The following is a 22,354-nucleotide window of genomic DNA, read 5'->3' as shown; positions in this document are numbered from 1 at the left end:
AAGCAGCACAGAAGCTCCCCATATTTGCAAACCAATACACTATCATGAAAACATATCAAACCAAACAAGTGAAATACCCATCCTGCACAGTTCCAGTAAACCAGAATTCTGGTGGGAGCAGCAAAGCCTGTTAGAAATGATGACAGAGGACAGAACCTATACATCAAGAAATCTCAAACTACTAAAGAAATATATAAAAGCAAAAACATTTCTGCAAGCTATTAAAAACTTAAGATTGTTCTAAGTTTATGATTGAAATTTATATGTTGAAATTTCTCAGGCCTGAGGTTTCATTTTTCAAGCATCCAAGGAAAAATAAAAACAACATTAGGCTCACATTAAATGAATCCTCCACTAAGAAAAATATCTCTATGAAAGGAAAATAAATATAGATTACGTATACAGGCTGGATGTAATAAAGTTACATAGGCATTTTTTGTGACTTGTGATCAGTTATGAGTTTTAGGCTTAAACTGGACAAGCTTAAATCAGAATAGTAAACATTGCTCCTTTTAAATGGTAACTTTGATAACACCATGAAGCCACTAGGTAGATCCCATACAACTACTGAATGCATCCATGAATCTGCGTCCATGCTTGGCTCAGAGAATTTCTAAGGAATCATAGACAATTCCTACACCAAAACCAAAACAAAATCCAATGCAAATAAGCATAAGAGGAAACTATTCCTGAAACTTACCATCCAAGACACTTGTAAAAATTCTGAAGTGACAAATCATCAGTAAGGCTGAACATCCTCACACACTTCATCAGAAGGCCGACATTCAACTTTACTGAAATTCCACCCTCAAGATCTGTTTCCTCTTCCAGTAGGAATGTTTCCAACACCCAATTCAAAAGGTTCTGCTACTGTGTCTTGTATTTCAGAGATAACATGCTCAGGGCTTTTTAGTAATAATTTCAGTTTAAAACAACTTTGAGATTCTTTACAAGAAGTAATCTAAAGGATGCTTGGAAATATTAGGCAGGAAAAGAACCTGCTAACCACCATTGAGAATGCTACTGAAAAATATACTCTCAGAAATAAGAAATCAAAACAAAGCAAAATTAGTATCAGCAGAGAGATCTTGCTTTAAAGGAGATTTATTCTTACAAAATTACCCAGGTTTGTTTATGCAGCTATCAAGATATGGACAATGAACTTACTAGAAGTAGCCTATGCATATTTGAAGACTGCTTTACTATTTATATTAGCTGTATGCAGATGTGGATGTAACTTTAAAAGCTCGCAATATTTTCACAAAAACAGGAAAACACAAACTAAAATGTGTGATGATTAGTACTCCTGAGTACTATCAAACAAATTACTTCAACAGTTACTATTTCAATAGTTAGAAGGCAAGTTCAGAGTTGCAAACATCAGCATATAAATTTTATAAATACATATGAGGAAGATGGCTATAGAAAGAGTACAAGATCAGAAAACTGTTTTGCAGCACTCACATGGAGTATTGCAGTACTTGAAAAAAGAAACTTTTTTTTTAAATAATATCCCTCACTAGTCTAAAATAATAGCATATAAAATGTTTGTAAAGAAAACACAGCAGAACTCAGTACATGGGATTTAAAAATTAATCTCTGCTAATATAACAAAAAAAGGTTTATAATCAGATTCTACCCAAAATCTCACCCAGATGCAGAAAAACAGTGACTATAGATAATTTTTTTAATAAATAGCTTTAAGAGCACCCAAGTGACCAAGGATTTTCAAAGAGAAATTAAAGCCAAACAACAGGAATAAAGCTTAAAATGCTGTTTACACACTGATTGTACTGGAGGTGGGGGGAAAAGGGTGAATTGCACATCTCAGAGCAGTGTTTCGTTAAAGTAACTGTAGTCTCAGACTACTGTCTTCTTTTCTGCTGAAATAGAATCTGAAGAAGAAAAAGAAACTCAAACTAGCACAACCAAAATTGTTATAGGTCACATGGGATGCCTGCTGCCATGCACCAGATGTGAATAGGAAAAAGAAAGTGGTCAACATATGATATCAAAAAACAAAGCAGTTTCAAATATTTTAAACATGATGTCAAGTGCATTCAACAGGTCTACAAATGCACTACATTTGCCTAAATTTCATAAGTGATAATTGAAATCAGAGATCCAGCCATTGCCACTGACGTGTTTCTAAATACTACCCAATAAACTTTTGTCTGTTTCAGATTCTGTAAGACAACTGGCAGTCAGAAGGGGAATCACCCAGAGGGTATGAGCACACACACGTACAACGTTTCTGTCGTCATATTCCTGTATCTTCCCTTTCTAGAACTAACTTAACTGTGGCAATACTTGTATTTGTGGCATACAAATACATGCTACCAAAGCAGAATTCCACAAGCTTCATGGCACCTTCCTGTAAGCACTGGGTATGAAACAGGGCAGTAACTTAACTAACTCTGACTCTATGTCCAGCATATGAATTTTCATGATGAAATTAATTCAGTTCTTTCTGTTAGAGAGACCGGATCCAGTATTCCTACTTACCCTTCTAATCATCTCTTAATTTTAGTTAGAAAAGGAAGAAATAGAAGAAATAAAATCAGCAATAGAAGATACAGCCTTAGACCACATCTCTTTTGCCATTACCTTTGTTATATCTATAATTATATACATTTAACCAAAAGGAAACAAGAATTTCTTCTAAGCCTATAACACATCTTTCCTTTTAGTCCCTGCTGTATCATGTATCCATTATCAGGTAACAGAAAGTGCAGACAAGCAACACATGAGAATAAACTATCTCTAGGATCATTTCTGATTTGCTAAGTGGACAGGTGTCAGCCATTTCTTGTTCCCCCACGCAGAAGTGGTTTATGCAAGCTGGTATGAAGAGCTGATAATTATATTTGTCATGTATAGTTAATGAACAAGGCCTCCTCACAACTCAGTTCTGCCATCTGTAAAATGGAGCCAGTGTTGTCTTTCCACTTCTCAAAGGAAACTGAACTTTAAAGCACATGATGAATAACTGCCTGAGAAGACATGCCTGGCAATTTAGATACAAGCAGCATGGCTTTTGACTGGAAATTTAAACATCTGCTTAGAACCAAGGAAGGCTGGAAATGAAAGAATGAAGCTTTTATTACAAACTTACAGGGATCCAAGGCTCACAAACCTTTGTAATACAAGCAGCAAACACTTCTTGGTTTTCATAGATTATAATATTTTAAAATATTGTCTGGCAAAATTAATTCCAAAGAACTTTGAAAATACTAGCTTTTTTAATGAAAAAAAAAACCAAGTAGACCTTCAAGAGAAAAACAACCTTCTCTCTTAGTATTATTTTTATAGGAAATCTATTTACAGAGCAACAATACTTCTATCCAAATAGTTAAAAGAAAAGAAAGCTGCATGCTACTTATTCTTAGCTTTTTAGACCCTAAGACACTGAAGACTCATAAAATTACTAGCACCTATTAGAAGTATTAAACTCTGTAACTGGTATCAGTAATTAAACTTACAATCGACATTAACTATGGACTGAAGTGAAAGAGACAGAAGACACTTGGAGATAAACACGGTAGTCAAATAAAATGTGAGAGCACCACATTAGATGGTGGGAAAGGGAAAAAGAATGCCAGTCTGATATTTTTTCTGCTACTCAATTAATTGCTAGAAGCAAGTTAAAAAAAAAATGAAAAAACCACAAATCCTACAAAGTTATGAATGACAATTTTACCTATATTAACTAGTATCATAATCCAGAATGTCTCAGATTTGCTATTATTGACAGCCCTATTTCAAATGCAAAACCCAAGTCACTTTAAAATTAAGACTTTTAATAAATTGCAGTTCAGAAACATCCATCTTGAAACTTCCACTCAGCCAGCCCACAGATCTAGAGCTCATCCTTCACCAGATTGTGTCAACATAGCCCTCAAAATGCCTCAAGTTCAGACAAGGTCATTTAGAACCCAAGTGACAGATCATTTGGGAAGGAGGGGGCTACCCAGCAAGTGTCCTGTACAGCACAGGGTTGATTGTACGAGCCGCTGAAGATAAAAGTGCCAATCTGCCTTTCTTATGACTTTCGATATAAAGTCAAAAGTAAAATGGCAGCCTTTTATGACATTTTAATTCTATTCCCCCTTTCTACCACCTCCATTAAAACATTTTCCTCCTCTCTTTTGTGCTATCCAAGATTAAAAAGTCATTTATTGCAATAAAGGGATTTAGTGATTTGGGAGTAACTTTTATATACTGTACACCCTCTAGACACTCTGAAACTATGTTAATAATTTTCTTCCTATTAATTGTCTCATCAACTCGCAGCTGGCTATGCTTTTCATTTCATTATGTTATTCATCAATCTAAAATAGAACTATAACAGAAAAAGAAATTGGAATGGAGCAATTTCAATATTTCAAAACAGATGCAAATCAACACTAGAGATGCTACACAGCATATTTTTATTGAAACAATTCTATACATGTTTGAAAAATGAACTTGTAATAAACTCATATCCTGTGAAGATATGTTTTTCTTTCCATCTTATGAGCTAATTATGCCAACACAACATAACGTTTTCCTAAATGCCTTATAAACTGACCCAGTTACTCAGAAAGTATTATTTTTAAATTGATGTGATAGATACAAACTGGAATGTTCGGATTTCAATTCTGGCACCAATTCCCAGATCCCCTTCCCAAGTAATTTAAGGACTTCCTCCCGATAGTTTTTCATATTCTTTTAACTGACATTTTATCTTTATACAGTATCTCAGCAGAATGAACATGCACTAAAACAATGACAGCCCTTCTCTGGCTGTCATCTCTCATTCTGGCAAAGACAGATGTCTTACACTGGCTTATGCCAATAATAGAGCCGACAAAAAACAACAGAGACTACCTGCCTCTGATGTAAAGGCACCAATTCACATTTGTGACACTCATTTGTCAATTAACAGATTTCTTCCATTGTTGACACATGGGACTTAAAAGATGTGGGCTAGAATGTGATGAATTAAAAAAGACAGATGAGTAAGCTATGAGCTGCAAAGTAATACTATAATGTGCTTTAGATAGGAATATCAACTGACACCCCTGACAGGCCATACAAGGTTTTATTTCATTTTGCTCTGTATCTAGGCTTCATACTTTGTCTTCTTTGTTCTCTTTTCATCAAGCTCCTAACATCTCATTCTGACAGCCAGAGACATTTAAGGCACTTTCGTTTCAAATGCAAGTTAGCATACTTGATTTGTCATTAAAATGCAAAACGATTGCCATTGCAGGTAAATGTAGGTATGCTTAAAAGGTTGTATCTGAAAAGTAAAAGCTGAAAACCATTTCTAGCTGCTTTGCTTAACTCTTTCACAAGCCTCAGATTTTTTACGAGGCAAGTGTTACTGTGCTGTAATAGAAGTGTAGCAGCACCTGCAGTTTGATACAGGGTACATTTTAGTATATTTAAATAACATAAAATCCTAAAGTTATAATGTCAAGCACAGACAGGCACTGTCAAGTTTGCACATGGAGCCTTAGCATGGCTCACACGAGAATCTGAAGAGTCTATCATGTAAAGCTTTACATAGGGTCAAAGATCATTTCCTTGTCAGTATCTATGTGGTGAAGAGGGGGAGAATTGTTTACTCTTTTTGATACACTAGTTGTGGTTGAATTAGCTGAAATCACCAGAGAGGGAATTTCAACAGCAATTTGCTTTCTATTCCAATGCTCACTTTAAGAGATGAGGGCCTTAACATAAATAACTAATCAAATAAATAAATGCATACATACATAAAGTGCTCTGTAGCAAAAGACAAGGACAGATTTTAAAATTTTGCAGAGAAATGCCCGTCCTGTGCAGGTCTCTAAGTAATACTTAGCTTTCTACATAATATGCATTGATGTGAATGCACTCTATAATATGAATAAGGTTATTCCCAGTCAATGAGATAGATTTGAACAAGAATCTTATTTGTGTTCAGCATACAAAATCTAGTCAAAGAAAATATCTATTATTTTCTGCAAGTGGTTTGAAAAGCAGAAGAAAATATTTTAATTGAGCAAATTTCTTGACACAGAGGTTAAGTTCAGATATTTGATATTAGGAACTTACAGAGAAACCTTTATTATAAGTTTGTACCTACTTATCTTTTTTGCAGACTTTCTTGTGGTTTTTTACTAGGGAAAAGACAGGTGTGAATAAGGTTTCACTCCACTCACTTGGGTCCAGAAGTCTTTTTCCCTAGTTTTGTTTTCCCCATAAGAATGAGAATTGTATGGAAATACACAGCCAGGGAATCATACAGAAAATCTGATTTAGATTATGACATCCCAATGCATTGAATATAAGGTAGAGAACCTGAAACACTTGATCTTCTGTGTATAGAATGAAACTTATTGACCATTTCTGATGCTAATCTGCCTACTAAGGTGCATCTGCTACAATATAGGAATTATTTATTCATTGCATATTATAAGATAGGAATAGGCTACGCTGTAAATACAAATATCAACTTTACAACTAATAGCTGTCTTGATGCGTTTCTAGTACTACTATTTCTACCCACACTTGTCTTAAATGCTTCCAGTGCATTTATGGTCCCACTCAGAAAGAAAACAGGAGGAAAAAAAAAGTACAAGATTACCTTAAAGCTGACTTCACCATTCCACTAGGTTTTAAAATACTAGGACTACAGCAACCTAGACTTTCATATGCTATCCTAAAACACACAATTCACTTCTAGTTCAATGGAGACATTTGTTCTTTCCTCCTTCATTGACCAATTACAAGGAAGAGAGACAAAATCTACAGTAATGCATTAGTCTCCTTAATTTTAGAAACTTCTTTTCTTCTGCTCAATCATTTAAATGCAGGTGAACCTCTTGTTTCAAACCACCTCTGGTTGCAGAGTCTATAATTCAGTCCCAGAGAAGTGGCTCAAGTTAAATGGGTTGAGATAGAGTCTCATTAGAGGTACATCCAAATTTCAAAAGCCTTTTTATTAGTGGTAGTAACAGACTATTTGATATGACTTACTTAAAGGAAGCCAAAGAATTGACAGTGAAAGAAACTGAACTGGCCTGTGACATTCCCCACTTAGACTGGCAGACAATTTACTAATTGTGCACCTGGCAGAACTAGAACCAATACTGCACATGAACAGAGCTAACAGCTGGCTGCCATTATGAGCAACACGGGGAACAAAAGAGAGAGACCACTGGCAAGAACGCAGGAACCTCACATTGCACCTGCACCCAAATCTCTCCGCAGCACCCTCAGCAGCCTTCTGCTGATTTAAGAAGATCAAGGCAGTGGGGAGAAAAGGCAGCACAGAGTGAGGGAAGAAAGTAAACTGGACACATACACTGCCTCTCGCTTAGGTAACTCAGTTTCCATTCCTAGAAAACATAGTACTTGACCATTTTTCCCACAGCAATTCCAGTATAATCATCTTCACATATGACTGTTTCTGTGCTGTTCCAAAGCACCTCACTGTCCAAGATACAGAGTGTATTAAATACAAGATAATAGGTAGAAAGTGTTCAGATCCTTGAGCAGCTGTGATTTGAACATTCACACACTGGACTGTCAAATTATCTTAACATAACTATGCCTGAAGCAGAGCTTTAAGAATATTCAATATCCTGTTAATCCTTGGCCTGTCTAGAACATTTTTCCTTCAGCCTTTGAGTGCTTTAGAATAACCACTACACTTTATCACTTAAGTAACTAGGTCAACTATGGTAAGTTTTTCTTATCTCTCCAACTAAAATGTCTTGAAAGTCCTGAGAGTCAAAAATACAGCATCCTCATCCAGTGCTTTTGTGGCCACACGGCCTTGAAGAGTCATTGCACTTCAGCAAGTCTTGGACCTTACAAATCTCAAATGGTTCAAGGACAACTCTGCTGCATTTCCTTGCACTTGAAGAGATTTTATGCTCAAGATACTGAATGTTTTCTGCAAGCAACCTCTAAGTAATGTGTTCCTCCCTTCAAGGTTATAAGTGAAAAGGTTATCATTGACAAAGTCCTACCACAAGTCCTGAATCAAAGTAGAAAAATACTTGAGCATCACCCTCAAGTTTATATAGATTATACAGATTAAAAATATAATTGATATACATGTAATACATATACCATACTTATATATAAAGAAATATGCATACATCCTAAAGATCTTTATTTATAAGATGCTATTTTTTGTGTGGGGGTGTGTGTGTGTCTCTGTGTGTGCATTAAATGCCAGTAAGCTGTCAGCAGCAGCCAACACACACTATGCTTTCTATGAAAAAAAATGAGCTGGCCTTGTGCATACATCCAATTATTACTATCTGCCAATAGAGCTCATATACCAACTGCACAGGAAAAACAGACACTTAAGCACCTGAAGAGAACTATGGGCCCAATCTGAAAGAGTCTATCAACCTCCCCGACTTTTGGACCAACTAAACTACCCCCTAACATTAGAACTCTTACTTGTGTTCTTTTAAAATGTATTTCTACCACTGTTGTCTCTCACCATAGCAAGGCTTCCTACAAACATGAGCAATGCTAATGGCTGTATTACACAAACAACATTCACCACTTCCATTTATAAACTCAGCAGGCAAATTAAATTAAAAAGGCAGAATAAAGTATTAAGAAAGGAAATAATCTTCCTGCTCTACCAGTGAGCAACTCACTCAGGTAAGCAGCATCAAAAGGGAAGACCAGAGGAAACAAAAAAATATAAATAAAAATTATAAAATGTCACATAATTGCAAGCATGAGTTCATGGATAAAGCCCGCAAATGAGCTATAACACTGCATTAACCAGGACCCTAAAGACAGTATAATTACTGTATAGCATGTCTGGTTTGACATGCTGAATCCAGAGGCTGAGAAAAATACATGGCCCTTTTGCACTTCCATGCTCCTCACTCTTCACGCTTGCATGAGAGAAGGGTTTGAGGATGGTCTTTTTCATCTGAAAAATCATCTCCAGGACAATTTATGTAAAGATGATTTATGTAAAATGCAAGATCTCAAAAGTGGCACAAACCATGCAAGACCACCTAAACAAACAAGTGATGCATAAGCAGAAGCTCCATAAGTATTTTCCTGCCAAATGCCAAGTAGCTTTTTGTACCATGACCACCAGCAGGTTTGTTGAACACTGGAGGACTGAGGCCCTCCTTAGTGATTGGAATCAGCAAAGCTAGTCAAGTTCTTCACATCTGCAACTATATGCTGAGAATCCTTTATATTGCATTAAGGTGAGAAGATGATACCTTTCAACAAAATAGAGAGGAAAAGATAGAGGCAATAATTCCAGGGTTAATGCAGGTTCTTCCCTTCAGCCAAGCTCCTTGTCCTCAGACAACAGTTATTTCTGCAGTCCTTCACTCTTGTTTCACAACAGCAATGATGAGGAAATACTGTTTTAGAGTGAGAGAGATTAAGGAAGTCAGAAAGAAATAATGATCCATCTGATTACTGTATTTAACAAATGCTCTTTATCATGCCCTTTTCTTTAACCCCCAATGCTCTTGAAAAAAAGTACCTCTCAGTCTTAAAATCCAGATAATCATGGACTATGCAGGAGCAATCACCAAGATATTATTTTCAATCTACTGCCATTCTTTGAAAGCTAAAACAAGTGCATCAAACTATTTCTCTTCCAAATGCCAATACTTTCCATAGACTGTGATAGTCTTCCATTTATTAACTAATATTCTCTCAATCTAACATAGATTCCTATTGTTCAGAACAGAATTCAACACAAAAACTGATTTTAGTTTAAGACTGGTTTTCACAAGAGGAGTTAGATTGACTGTGCCAGTGAATTAAGTGCTCTTGGTACCCAAAGAACAACTGCAGATTGTGTAGATTTAGCATCCAACATCACTTCAAAATCCAACTTCAATCTTGGATCAAGAAAAAGCAGTTCACTCCCTACACACTGAAACACAAAGAAAATTATGTGATGCAAACACCAGTTCACTGGGAAATGCTCTGCCACAGTCGATGTACCAACAGCCTTGAGTCAATGGATGTTTAATCTGAAACCCTGTCTCTGTTCAAGTCCCAGTTTGTCACTCATCTGTGTTCAGAAGTACAGATTTCATCTTTATTCATAATTGCAACAGACCTTTTGACATGGATTTCCCCAAAAACAGAACTTTCACCAACCAGAATAGCAATATTCACCAGCTATAATTAAGGATGTAACAATCAAAGCTCACAAACGTATTTTACTTAATGTCAAATTGTGCTGTTTAATTTTTTTACCAGATTTCAAGCTCTAGCAATCCTCTCAAGAATTCTCTGGTACACAATATGAACCTACACCATCCCCTAAGCCAATAGTTCAGGTAAGAAGTTTTTGCCCAATTCTACCACATGATTCACCCTGAAGACAACTCCTTCCACAATGTTAAGCCTTCCTGAGGAAAGCAGAACAGAAAACAATCCTGTGTTCTGATCTGTCAGGTACTGTAAATCAATGGATAATGGCCAGCACGGGGGGTCAGAGGTATATATACAACAGTGTTTTCACAGTCTGTTAGTGACTATGTGGCCATAAAAAGTCAAGCAAGGATCAATGGACAAAAAGAGAGGCTGCTGGGACTGAAGAAGATAACAGCCACCCATACTGAAATACAACAATTTATAGTACCTATTATTTACATATTACTGAGTTTGGAAAAATAACTTTTTCATTAAAAAATACAGCTCACATCCATGGTATAGTATGCTGAAATCAGTGAGATGTTTAAGTGCATACTATAACCCATTGATTTGGTATTTTTAACAGTCATTGACTGGCCCCCTTCATATCAACAATAAACCAATGACCAGAATTAAGACATAGCAGGAAAATATACAAGTCAGAAAAACACACAGAGATAATGCTTTGTAGTGGCAAATATTCTATAATCGTATTTAAAGTTGACAAACAACAGAATACAGGCATGGCTGTTGCATGCCAGATAAGGTATCTTAATAGTTTTAGTATTTCCAAAGATTTAAGGTGGGGGAAAAAAGCCAGATCACACCTGGTTCCTGTTGAAATGCCACTTTTTAAAAAGGGGTGGCATGGTGGGAGGGAAAAGGAAGGGAAGAAAAGAGCAAGGAGTAGATTTAGCTTTGATGTCTATCAACTGCCCAAAGCAGAGTTAATAGCTGAATTTCGTAATTGTTTTTGTTACTGGTAATGCTTTCCTTCTAGTTTTCCAATAGTTATACATCTATAAAACTTTCTCTTACATAACTCCCTAGGTTATTACCCACGTAGAAAGAATCCATCAACATACTTGTCTTCAGTCCATCTAATACAACAAGTTCTTTCAGTAGAAAGATAATTACACATAAGGTAGTCCACAATGATTAACAAACATGTAAGACTTCAACAGAAAGATTATTATATCTGTAAATAATTGCAATGATTCCTCATGTATAAATATTTAATTCAGCAAAATTATTCTAGGAGCTGAATTGCTTCTAAAGACTGACCATTCTTAGCAGTGTTACTGTACAAGTATTTTTAAACACCCATAACATTTCAACATTATTTAAAAAAGAGTACCTTGTGCTTATTGTAGGACATGCCTTTAAGGGTAAACTTTGAGTATCCACCTCAAACTACACACCTACTAATTTGAACTTGATACATTTACTGCAATAGAAGAAAAATTACCAAGAATTTATAAATTTCAGATTGCTTAGCCATGGAAAACATTATCTCTTTGCTGAAGTCTCTCTATACAATTCCATTTACCTTCAAACCGTAAACAATATCCAGAATAAAATTTACAAACATATGTAAATTATTGTTTTCTTAAAGAAAGAAATCTCAAATACTACTCAACATTTTTCTTAAAAGAGCAATACAAAATCTTCAATAAGATTTTTTTAAACATATACATTCTCCTTCCACATAGTAAAGTGTCGTCATGCTTGAAAGAAAAGAAAAAAACAAGGAGAGTGAAACAGATTAACTCCATAGCTCCAATACACTTATTTCAGACAAGATACTATAAATCATCTTGAAACAAAACAGGCAATTATAATGTGCACAAATGTTATGATATTATGCATCCCTACTGGTCCAGTGGTTTAAATTATTGAAACTGATGGTTGAACAAGGGCATACTGTTTCAACACACTTAGATCCCTTGAACAATTCTTCCTTCAGCTATCCAGTGCTCTGCAGATCTCCGACATGAACAGACAGATAGATAAATGTTTCTTAGATAATTCAGGCAACATCTAAGGGGATTAAAATATATGTCCAAAATTTCTCAATCAATATCTTTTGTAAAGGATCACATAGGCTTTTCTCCTTTCAATACGGGAAGAAGCATCTAAAATTAAAGTAAGTACATACATCTTCCTTCAAAGCATTCAGTGAGGACCAAGCAGCTCCTTTCTCCTTGTAACCACTACCCCATATTTCAATCCTCTTCACCTCAGTGTAGAGGAAACAGCAGTGAGAGCCACAAGACACAATCATTTCAAAACACAATCAGCTATTTGTAAACACTCTTTCCTGCAGAAAATCTGCAACTGCTAGTTGCAGGAAAAAGCAGCACGTAAGGTAAATCAATTAGCTTGCTAATTTCTCACCCTCATTCATTTAGCTCTGCACTGTATTTGTCGTAATTGACTATAATTATGTTAATTACCAACTCCAGCATAATTACTATATTTATTGTCATTGAGCACACTATGTACCCAAAGCAAAGCTGGCATTTGTTGGGCATCAAAAAAATAAATAAATAAAACCACACAACTGTCAGGAGGGGTGTCTCTGAAAACTGGCTGATATACCTTCAGCAAATGAAAGGGCAAAAGAGACTTCATGCAATGCTAGTTTGAAAGCATCAGTTCATTAAGGATATTAATTTTCTGATAACTACACATTTAAGCATGACACACTGGAGCAGTATCTACAGGATTTAGCAATTATTAATGCGTGACAGTTTCAAATGCTAAGTGAATCAATTAAACAGCAGCATTCACAATTTGAGAAGAGATAACTGCTTCATAACTGCCTAAGACTACAATTTTCACATGACAAAAAAGGGCCATTCAGGCTCCTTCAAAACCTGACAGGTCAAGAAAGAAGTTTGAAACAAAAGCACCTTATAACCATCATCTCTCCTCTTTACTTGTCAGATCAACTTTGCTAGTGTCTCCGCTGAAATGGCATCACCATGCCAGCTGCCACAAGGTGATTTTTCATGTCTTGTCAAAGAAATCTTTTATTCTATTTGCTCTGCATTAACATGTTACATTTATTGATCAAGCCCTTTCTGCAGCCACAGCAGGGCACTGTGCTCTTATGCCTAAGGGGGCTTTGATGTCCTGGTGACATTCTAGACCGAATAATGCACATACTAAATGGATTTAATGCAGAAATGTGTTTGTGCATGACAGCTACATTAATAACAGCCCCTCATACTGATAAATATGCAATTGCTACGATTAAGAGTTACCCAATTATGGTGAAAATATTTTTCTACCTTATAAATAAAACCATCAAAAAGTTTTAACAATAGTGCATTTCCTTCAACATTTTAAAGCGCTATAAAGATGAGTCTAAAGGCTTTAAAAATATGTCATGCTTTGTTTTGAATTCTGGCTTTTATTTCCATCTCTCTTTTGTTGTTCATCTTCCTGTTCTGCATGTCTTATTGCTGCACAGACCGGGAAGGTGGTTAAAAAAAAAAAAGCCTTTCTTTCACATGCTCAACTTACAAAGAGGAACATGCCCTGTAAAAACTGAAGCCCATTTTCAGGCTGCCACTTGCATATTACCCCAGGCTAAAAACAGGAGGCAGAAGAGAGAAAGAAAAATAGCTAGTCCACAGAGAAGATATTACAAAGCCTCAGCCTCACAAAAGTCAGGGAGGAACATTCCAGACTAGGACTGAAGTTCAAGGGAATGTTTTCATATATGCACCTTTTTCACCAGACAGTGAAAATTATGCACAAGCACCTACTGTGCAAATTATTCAGGCTCCTAGCAGAAATAATCTGCACCCTAGAGAGAAGGAAGAGATATTTGTATCTCTATGAGGACAATTATTGGATTAATCCTTCCTCATTGGCCAAGATTAAAGATTCGCTCTCCCTTTCACCTCATAGCTTAGACCAAGAAGAAATCTCTGTAAGAAAAAGGAAAACAACTCACATGTTTAAAACTACTGAGGACAAAATCACAAGATGGACTTCTCAGTGAATTGAACTGTAGATGTTATTTATAAAAGCATGGCACCTGTTTGTACAAAACCACTGACATCTGTTATTCAAGCACTCGAGTGCATTTAGCCTTCAATGTGAAAGGAAAAAAATTGAACACAATCATCTAAGACAAGTGAAAAAAAGCTTTGAACAAGTTGTGGGTTGTTTGGGTTTTTTTTTTTCTTCCCAGAAAGATGCAAGATGCATCTAAACTAAAATCTTTGTATTTCATCAAATCTCTACTCCCTACCTCTACTACATCCTTCTTACACACTTACTTTCTTTCCTTCACCAGTAGTAGTGATTACTACTTATCTTGTTTTGTTTTAGTGAAATCTTTAATTTTCCACGATCAAAAATAGCTTTTCGTTCCACCTTGAAATCCTTTACAAAGTCTCCAGGTAACACTAACCCTCACACATCAGTGTCTCCTCTTCCCATGCTCTATGTCTTTACAAAATGAGAACTGGGAAATGTTTTCCACCTATTATGAAAGGACCCTGTTACTAGGGAAGGCTATCAAATATAGTTGCCATGAGAGGTTCAGGAGCAGATTTCCGAAGCAAAATATCTCTGCTGCTGAAACATGCCTTTTTGAAAATACACAGCGTAAATAGTTCATTTCTAAAATAGATGAAAATCACTATGAAATCAAAAGAGCTGCTACAATTCAGGCCATACCACACCAATAAAGCTGCAGAATCACAGCATAATTTAGGTTGGAAGGAGCATCTAGAGATCATCTAGTCCAATTCCCTGCTCAGAAAAGGGGGATTTCAAAATTTAGATCAGGTTGCTTGGAGTTTGTCCAGTCACATTTTAAATACCACCCAGGGTGGAGATTCCAGAGCCTCTCTAGGCACCTCTTCCACTCAACCTTCCCTGAGGTGGCTGGAAATTCCCTTGCTGCAGCTGTGACAACAGCCTCTTGTTCTTTTGCTGTGCATTTGACAAGATTTTGGCTCCATCTTCTTCACAAACCCCTCTTGGCCCCAAAAGGAAAAAAAAGATATTAGAAAGTATTCAAACAAAATCACTGTAATGAAAACAGCATGAGAAGAAATAAGTCACAAGTGGACTACAGTCGTCTGGGATTGAAGAATTTCCACCAGCCAGAGACATAAGCAGGAGGCAATCCAGTGGCACCACATCCTGCCAATTAAGCACACACACATTTTTCACTTTGCCTCACACACAGCAAATTGCTGTTACTCCTCCTCTTTCCCAAAATTCCCATTTAAGTTCCCTTGTACCTTTCACCTCTTTCTTTCCTTTCCCTCCCAGGGAAAAGGGGAGATGTGTAACCACTGCGACTGGTAAGAGTCACTTTGACTGCCAGAAGAAAGAGCGGGATCCATGTACTGCTCAGAGTAACCCAGGAGAGACACTAGCTCTTGGAAAAAGGCAAACAAGAAAGACACAAAAGCAACCGTTTGTGATTTTGTATCAAGTGCTGATATTAGATATACCACATCTGATGCAAAGATAATTAAGAATCTACATGGCCTCTAAATTTTAAGAAAGAGGAAGGGACTCTAGCCTGGAAAGAATTCTGAAGTTGGAAAAAAAATGGTGAAAAATGTACACTTTCCTCTGTATTAAACTACCAGTTCAAAAGAACTACTGACAACCCTCCCCTCCTCTGTTATATGGACACACCCCAGGCAAAAAGAAAATAACTAGGGAAATCTGAGTAACAAAACCATCATATGTAAGAACATTTGGTTTTCTTTTTTCCTTTCAAAAAAACATTAACTCTCATCCAATAATAAATCAAATTATAATGAAAGCTAACATCTTTACTGCAAATAACTACAATGCTAGCAAAACACAGTATTCTCTTGATCTTTTCCTATATTTAGTCACCCTTGGTCTTCTTCATTCAACTCGCACCTTTACCAAGGGACAACAAGAGACAGTAAGTTATACTAAAAAAATCAAACTCCTTTCTAAATCAACATTAATTGTAGGTATTGTTTCCCCACTGAAAACAGCATGATAAACTCTCCATATTAAGCATTTACTGCTAAAAATCATAAAGCTCGTCACTATACTACAACATTGTTAGATTTTTAAGTAATAACACCTGTTTAAAGATGTCACTGCTTATGCTTGCTTCAACAGCTGCCCAAGACATTACTCTATATTCACATTCATTTAGGTTATGGCATTTATTCAGTATCTTTTCTGACTTTCTCAATAATATGCAGGTACACGGCTGATATACGAATGCAGACCAGTGTGAACAGCTACTGTACCATAAATACTTCACAGCTACTGTACCATAAATACTTCACTCTTAGTTTCTATGCGCTTAATAAACCTAAGCACTACTCAAAATTAAAAACCTTACTGCTCTCATCCCATTTAGTATTACCTTCCCAAATGAAAAAAAAAATCCACTTCTCACCTTTCCCAAATCTGATTTCTGGTCTTAAAATACTTTTATGGATTTACAACTACAACTTCACCTACATCACAAGCTGATTGTTCTTCCCCAAACCTCAATAAAACCAAATTATATCCCTTCTGAAAAACAAGCCAAGTAGTTCTGGATAGAGAAGAAAAGAAGGAAAGAAAACACAGATTTTAGAAATACATCACCAATTGTGCTCTCTATGAAAATATGATCAGAGTTTTGAAGTGGTACTTTACATCCAAATTTAATGTTATTATTTTACTTTATGAAATGAAATAAATTCAGAGAACTGTTCTTCAAATCATGCATTAACTGAAAGAGACAAACACCTTTTTTTCCCAGAAATGTAAAGACAGAGCAGTCTTGCCAGCATGTTAAATCTTAACACACATACAGACCCTTGAATTACCTTCATGACAAAAAAAAAAAAATTACCGTTTCATCCCATCCCACAGCAAAATTCTCTTTTCTGATTACAATATCCAACAGTACAGTCATGGTATAAGACAACAACAATCCACAGATTTATTGTCTCCTTTGCTCAGCTACCTCTTACACGTATGATTCAGTCTTTCAGAGTTGACAGAGGCTCAGAAGAATGTTTATGCGTGTTAAGTAAGTTAAAATCAACAGTTGTTTCTTCTAGGAAAACAAGGCACCAGCACACTACTTTTAGTGTTACTCCTCACAAGCAGACTGTGACCTTACCCCCAATAAAATAAAAGGAAAATGAGTTGAGTTCAACCCTACCTCCACAAACCTATTTTTTTATTAAACAGACAATTGCACTCAAATTCTTTCTATTTACTTGCCCACATTTTTCAACCTGAAATATACTCTGCTGAACCTCAGCAGGCTCTCTTATAAGGATTAAATGAAATGGGATGCCGTAGGAGCTTACAGCAATACTACAGAATCCTAAACCAATCCAAATATTAAAATACTTAAAAGGAATTACAAATTCTAACTGTGCTTAGCTTTAGCACTTAACTACACAGATGCACAAAAATAAGATCATAGAACAAAAAACATCATCTGGGAAAAGAGCATCATAAAGCATTTATAGTAATAACCAGAAATCCATAAATAAAATTTTTAGAAAGGGAGAGAAACACATACTTACTTGTGTTTTGGTTAAGGAAAATTCACTTTTGATCCCATTCTTCACTTCTTCGACGTTTATTTTCCAATTTAAGTAGAGAACAAAGCATAAGCTTCTCAATGGGCATCGTTTATGTTAAAACATATTAGTTTTCCAGACTTACCTGGTTATTTGTGCTCCAAGTGTGGGAGAAAAGGAGACAAACATTACCTATAAAACAGTGTCATCCATTTGATAACATTTAAATATACCCAATATACCTTTCTCTACTTTGAAAAAAACCCCAGTCTATTTTAGGAGTTGGAATTCCACATTGCACTTGAAAAACTATATATTGCCACATACCTTAGCAAGTTGAAGCTAAGATCTAGCCTTTTTGCCATATGTCCATATTTTCTTCCTAGGAATTCTGGAATTTCTTCACAGTCCTGACTAATGTAGGACACCTGAGAAAGAAGCAACAAGGAAACATTTCATGAGTAGATTTAGTTCCCTGTCCAGATTCTGTGTCATTGATAAATGATAACGTGCAATGAATTGGCAATACAGCTTTAAACTACATAAGTTTTACAGCTATAAAATCTATCACACAAACTCATTTTTCTATTGATACCATCTACTTAATATTTATTACATCCATAGTCTTTATGTATGTTTTGTCTCCTTCCAGGTAAAAATACTTCAATTAAATGTATCACATTTCTTCTATTTCACTGTTAATATACTTTGATCACATTACCATTCTGACATGCTCCAGAAGAAATTTGTTTGAAGGATCAGAAACCATCCAAAGGATCTTCCAGTTTAGCCCTTCATATACAACAAACAAAGGTTGTTTTCTAAATTTAGGTGCAGAAATACCTCAGCAGTGTACGGTCAATCCATTCTAACCATTCCTTGAGAAGATTATTACTCCCAGTAACACACTAGGGATAGAGCAAGAGAGCTGCCCATGACCATGAAAATGAAGCATGCAGCTTCTTTTCAGACAGTCACGGAAGTCTTAAATATTTCTGGCTTCTCATTACCTTCACATATGTGTACTCTTTCTCATACCAGCCCATCTAACCCATCTTCAGCAAACACAGGAAGAATTAGTGGTAGCACAAAACCAGTCTACTTAGATTCTGTTTGGTTTTATTTGTTTTTAGTCGGGATGAAGTGAGTGACAATATTTCTAGAAGAACACAAAACGTAAAGCAGCTAAACTTTTTCTATTATTTCTGCTGTACTGCTTTAGAACTCATTGGTTTGATTTCTTCAAAGAAATCCCACAAAGCTTTTCAAAACTATTGTCAAGAATTCTATACATCTATATTGGCTCATCCTTACTGTGTTCAAAATACTGACATTTCAGATTTTGTGCTGCAGAAATCTGAGTTTCCCTTAATGACCAACTAGCAAGTTAAGCACCATGTTAGACCACTATCTATACAACACTGTTATTATCCACTTGTTTAATTATAAAGTCAATTTCAATACCATATTCCACTAGTCTAAAATACATTGGATGAAAAATATGCAAAAAAATCCATCAAAGTTGTTTTGATAGTATTCCACCTTCTGTTAAAACAGAGACTCCTCTGCAAAGCAGACTGACAGTATGTACTTCTGCAAGTCATCCTGATCTCCTACGCTCTAAAAATTATTGCATCTGATAATACTATATGGCATTCCATTTAATTCATTTTGTTCAATAACTTCAACAGATAAAGCTGACAACAGTGAAATAATTTTTATGAGCAGAAAACAGGTAGCTTGAAGCTCAGTTTAACAACTTCTTCCCCTTGTTAAATCAGACCTGCTCTCGAAATATATTCTGGTACCAGACATACACACAACTTGAGCAAATACAAGAACAAAAGGGAAAGGAACTGTTTTGGGTAGTTGGCATCCTAATGGTTTCTATATAGCAGAAAATGCTTTACAGAATTTATTGAATTAAGGATGTTGGGGTTTTCCTCCAGTTTACGTCTAAGATAATCACAACGTGTTTTACAACATACACAAAGGTATGCATAAAAGAACTGCATCATTCTTCACTGAATTGCAGATTTCTTTAAATTAATGCTTGCAAACCCTTTGAAACACATCACATTAACAGCTTAATCCTTTGGATTAAGCATTTAGTTCAGTGCAACACATTGAAACAGAAATGACTAAAATATGATGCCTATTAACACTGGGAGGACAAGAATGTCTTGAGGAGCCACAAACACAGTGAAAGCACAGACCCTCACTTGGCTTTTCACCCAGGGAGGAGCGGCTGAGAAGGAGCAGGGGACTCTGGCCTACTACACACTGCTTCAGAAACTTACCTGGCCATCAAAGCCCTATCCACGAGAATATAAATTGAAGAAAAAGATTCATACAAATGTCGTTTAGAGCACACAGGAGACAAAATACATAAAATGTTTCAAAGGTTCAGCCTTTGAACAGTTATAATATGCAAATATATTTATACAACTGGTACAAACAGATTATTCACAGGCATATTTGCAGATGACATATTGTTATCACGGCCTCTCAATGCTGAGGCCTTGTAAAGGGATTTTACTTCCACAGAGTCCACTTCAGCACACTCATAGTACAATGCTAGTATAAAACGAGATGTCAGTGGACAGAAGACATGAGAATATTTCTTCGTTTTTATTGTTCCACTTCAAAATCATTTACTCGGGAAACAATAAAATGTATATAATTCAGTATTCTTCCTTTTGCTTCCTCTTCAAATACCCTCAAAATGACTATGAGTTCCCAAGTACATATCCAGAGACATCACCACTGAGAGATGAGAGCAAGCATACTTTTCCCAAGACTCCAGCTCTTTGGCTGCAAGGCACATCAGTAACAGCAGATTTCTTAGATTTTTCTATACCAGTCACAGACCATCACACAGCATTAAAAACTGGATGTAGAGGTTTCCGTGACCTAATTCTCTGACTCAGATATAGTGAAGGTTGGTCACAGTCAGTCATTTCTGGTCGCCTACTCAATACCCCACCAAAATGTTCAGTTTCCCACAAAGGCCAGCATCAGATAGGCTATGGAGGCCTGAGATATTCTTGCAGACTCTTCAACACACTATGCAATTCATGAAAAAGACATGTTGTTACAAAATATTCAAAACATAAGTTAACTATCAATAGCAGTTGCACCTCTCTTCTGCTTTAGTTTCAGAGGGTATCACCATTTAGTCTCTGTGATCATTCTACAATGATACTGTAATCTTAATAACCCATAGAGTAACGTCTTTATTAAGGAATGTCACCGAAAAGGTCACATATGAACTCTCAATACTGCATATTCTCTCCCATTGAAGGGAACTATATCTGGAGAATATTTCCAGTCAGCTGAGCATTACATTTTAGTCTATGCTGTTAGAAGATTGTATGCTGTAGCCAAATTAAGGGGATCAAGGCATGCTCAAGGGAAGAAGGCAGCGGGTCACTCAGTGCCAGGGCGCAACACAGAGACCACAGGAACTGTTTCCTGCAGCAGCTTCAAAATTAGCCAATTAATTGCCTTCATATCACACACATATTTACACGAATTCCACACAGAAATAGTGACCAAATTAAAGAAGCAATTAGATGGGCAGGACCCTGGTTCAACGGCAAACCATTTTCAAAAATAAGACAAGGTTCCTTCTCCTTAGGGGGGGAAGAAAAAAAGTTCTAACTTTAGTCACAGGTTCATCACTAATGTCATCAACTTTCACAAAGAATTTTTTTCAGTAGCCATACAAGGCGCTGGGTAAAAGTCAGCAGGCTGTGTTATATTTCCAAACTTCTCTTTAACCAAACCGAAACATACATAAGCGGTTTCAGGAGGAACAACAAACACTTAGCATATTTCGCTTCTCCTTCAGCTCGCTCCCTCGGCCCCCCAGCCGGACAGAGCAAGCGCGGTTCCGAGGCGGAGCGCATCCCGCTGGGAGCGCGCTGCAGGGGAGCCCCGGGGGCGCGCCCGCCGCACGTCAGCGGCAGCGGCAGCGCAGCGCTGCCCGGCCCGGCGCTCCGTTATCCGCCGGCGCTGGGAGCGCACCCCCGGCCCCACTCCTCAGCCCTTCCCTTCGGCGGCCTCGGGACAGCACTGCGGCGACGGAGGCGATACCTGCGCGGCGTCCCGTGGTGCGGTGCGGCTGGAAACTAAACCGGCCCCGTGCACGTCCGCCACCCCCACTGACCGGGAGAGGCACCGGCAGAGAGGCGGGAGCCGGCGCGGAGCGGGAGCAGCCGCTCCCAGTGCTGGGGGCGGGACGCGCTGCCCGCGGCAGGTGGGGCCGCGGCCGGCCGGCCTTGCGGGCCGCGGACACCTACCTGTGCTCCGCTCACCACGGCCCCTGCCATGCTGCGCGTGGCCGCGCCGGAGGCTCCGCGGGCTCGGTGCCGGGCCGGGCCGCTGCCTGGCAGAGTCAGCTGACGCGGGCGGAAGCGCGGCCGGGCCGGGGGCGGCGGCAGCGCGGAGCTCCCGCCGCCTCCTGCGGCGGGGCCCAGGGCGCAGCCGGGCCCAGGGCGGGTGGCAGCAGGAGGCTGGCGCGGCCCGAGGGCTGCGTGCCCGGGCACGGTCATCTTTGCCGGAGGCCGCCCCGGGCCCCGCTGCGACATCCTACCTGGAATGCGAGCCCAAAGCGG

General features: G+C 37.6%; 1 protein-coding gene across 2 annotated transcripts in view; it reads right to left on the bottom strand.

The window, feature by feature from the left end:
• LRMDA (leucine rich melanocyte differentiation associated) overlaps positions 1-22,133 on the bottom strand; it is a 610,568-nt gene extending 588,435 nt beyond the window's left edge. For both annotated transcript variants that reach the window (XM_066555012.1, XM_066555013.1), the window contains exons 1-2: positions 22,040-22,133; positions 18,063-18,163 (exon numbers count right to left, since the gene is read on the bottom strand). In XM_066555012.1, the coding sequence (XP_066411109.1) occupies positions 18,063-18,163; positions 22,040-22,069 (131 nt within the window). In that variant the 5' untranslated portion in view covers positions 22,070-22,133. The remainder of the gene's footprint in view (positions 1-18,062; positions 18,164-22,039) is intronic.
• Positions 22,134-22,354: the final 221 nt, after the last annotated feature.

The sequence above is a fragment of the Molothrus aeneus genome, chromosome 8 (assembly GCF_037042795.1).
Source record: "Molothrus aeneus isolate 106 chromosome 8, BPBGC_Maene_1.0, whole genome shotgun sequence".
NCBI classification, from domain to species: domain Eukaryota; kingdom Metazoa; phylum Chordata; class Aves; order Passeriformes; family Icteridae; genus Molothrus; species Molothrus aeneus.
This window is presented reverse-complemented; position numbering and strand designations above follow the sequence as displayed.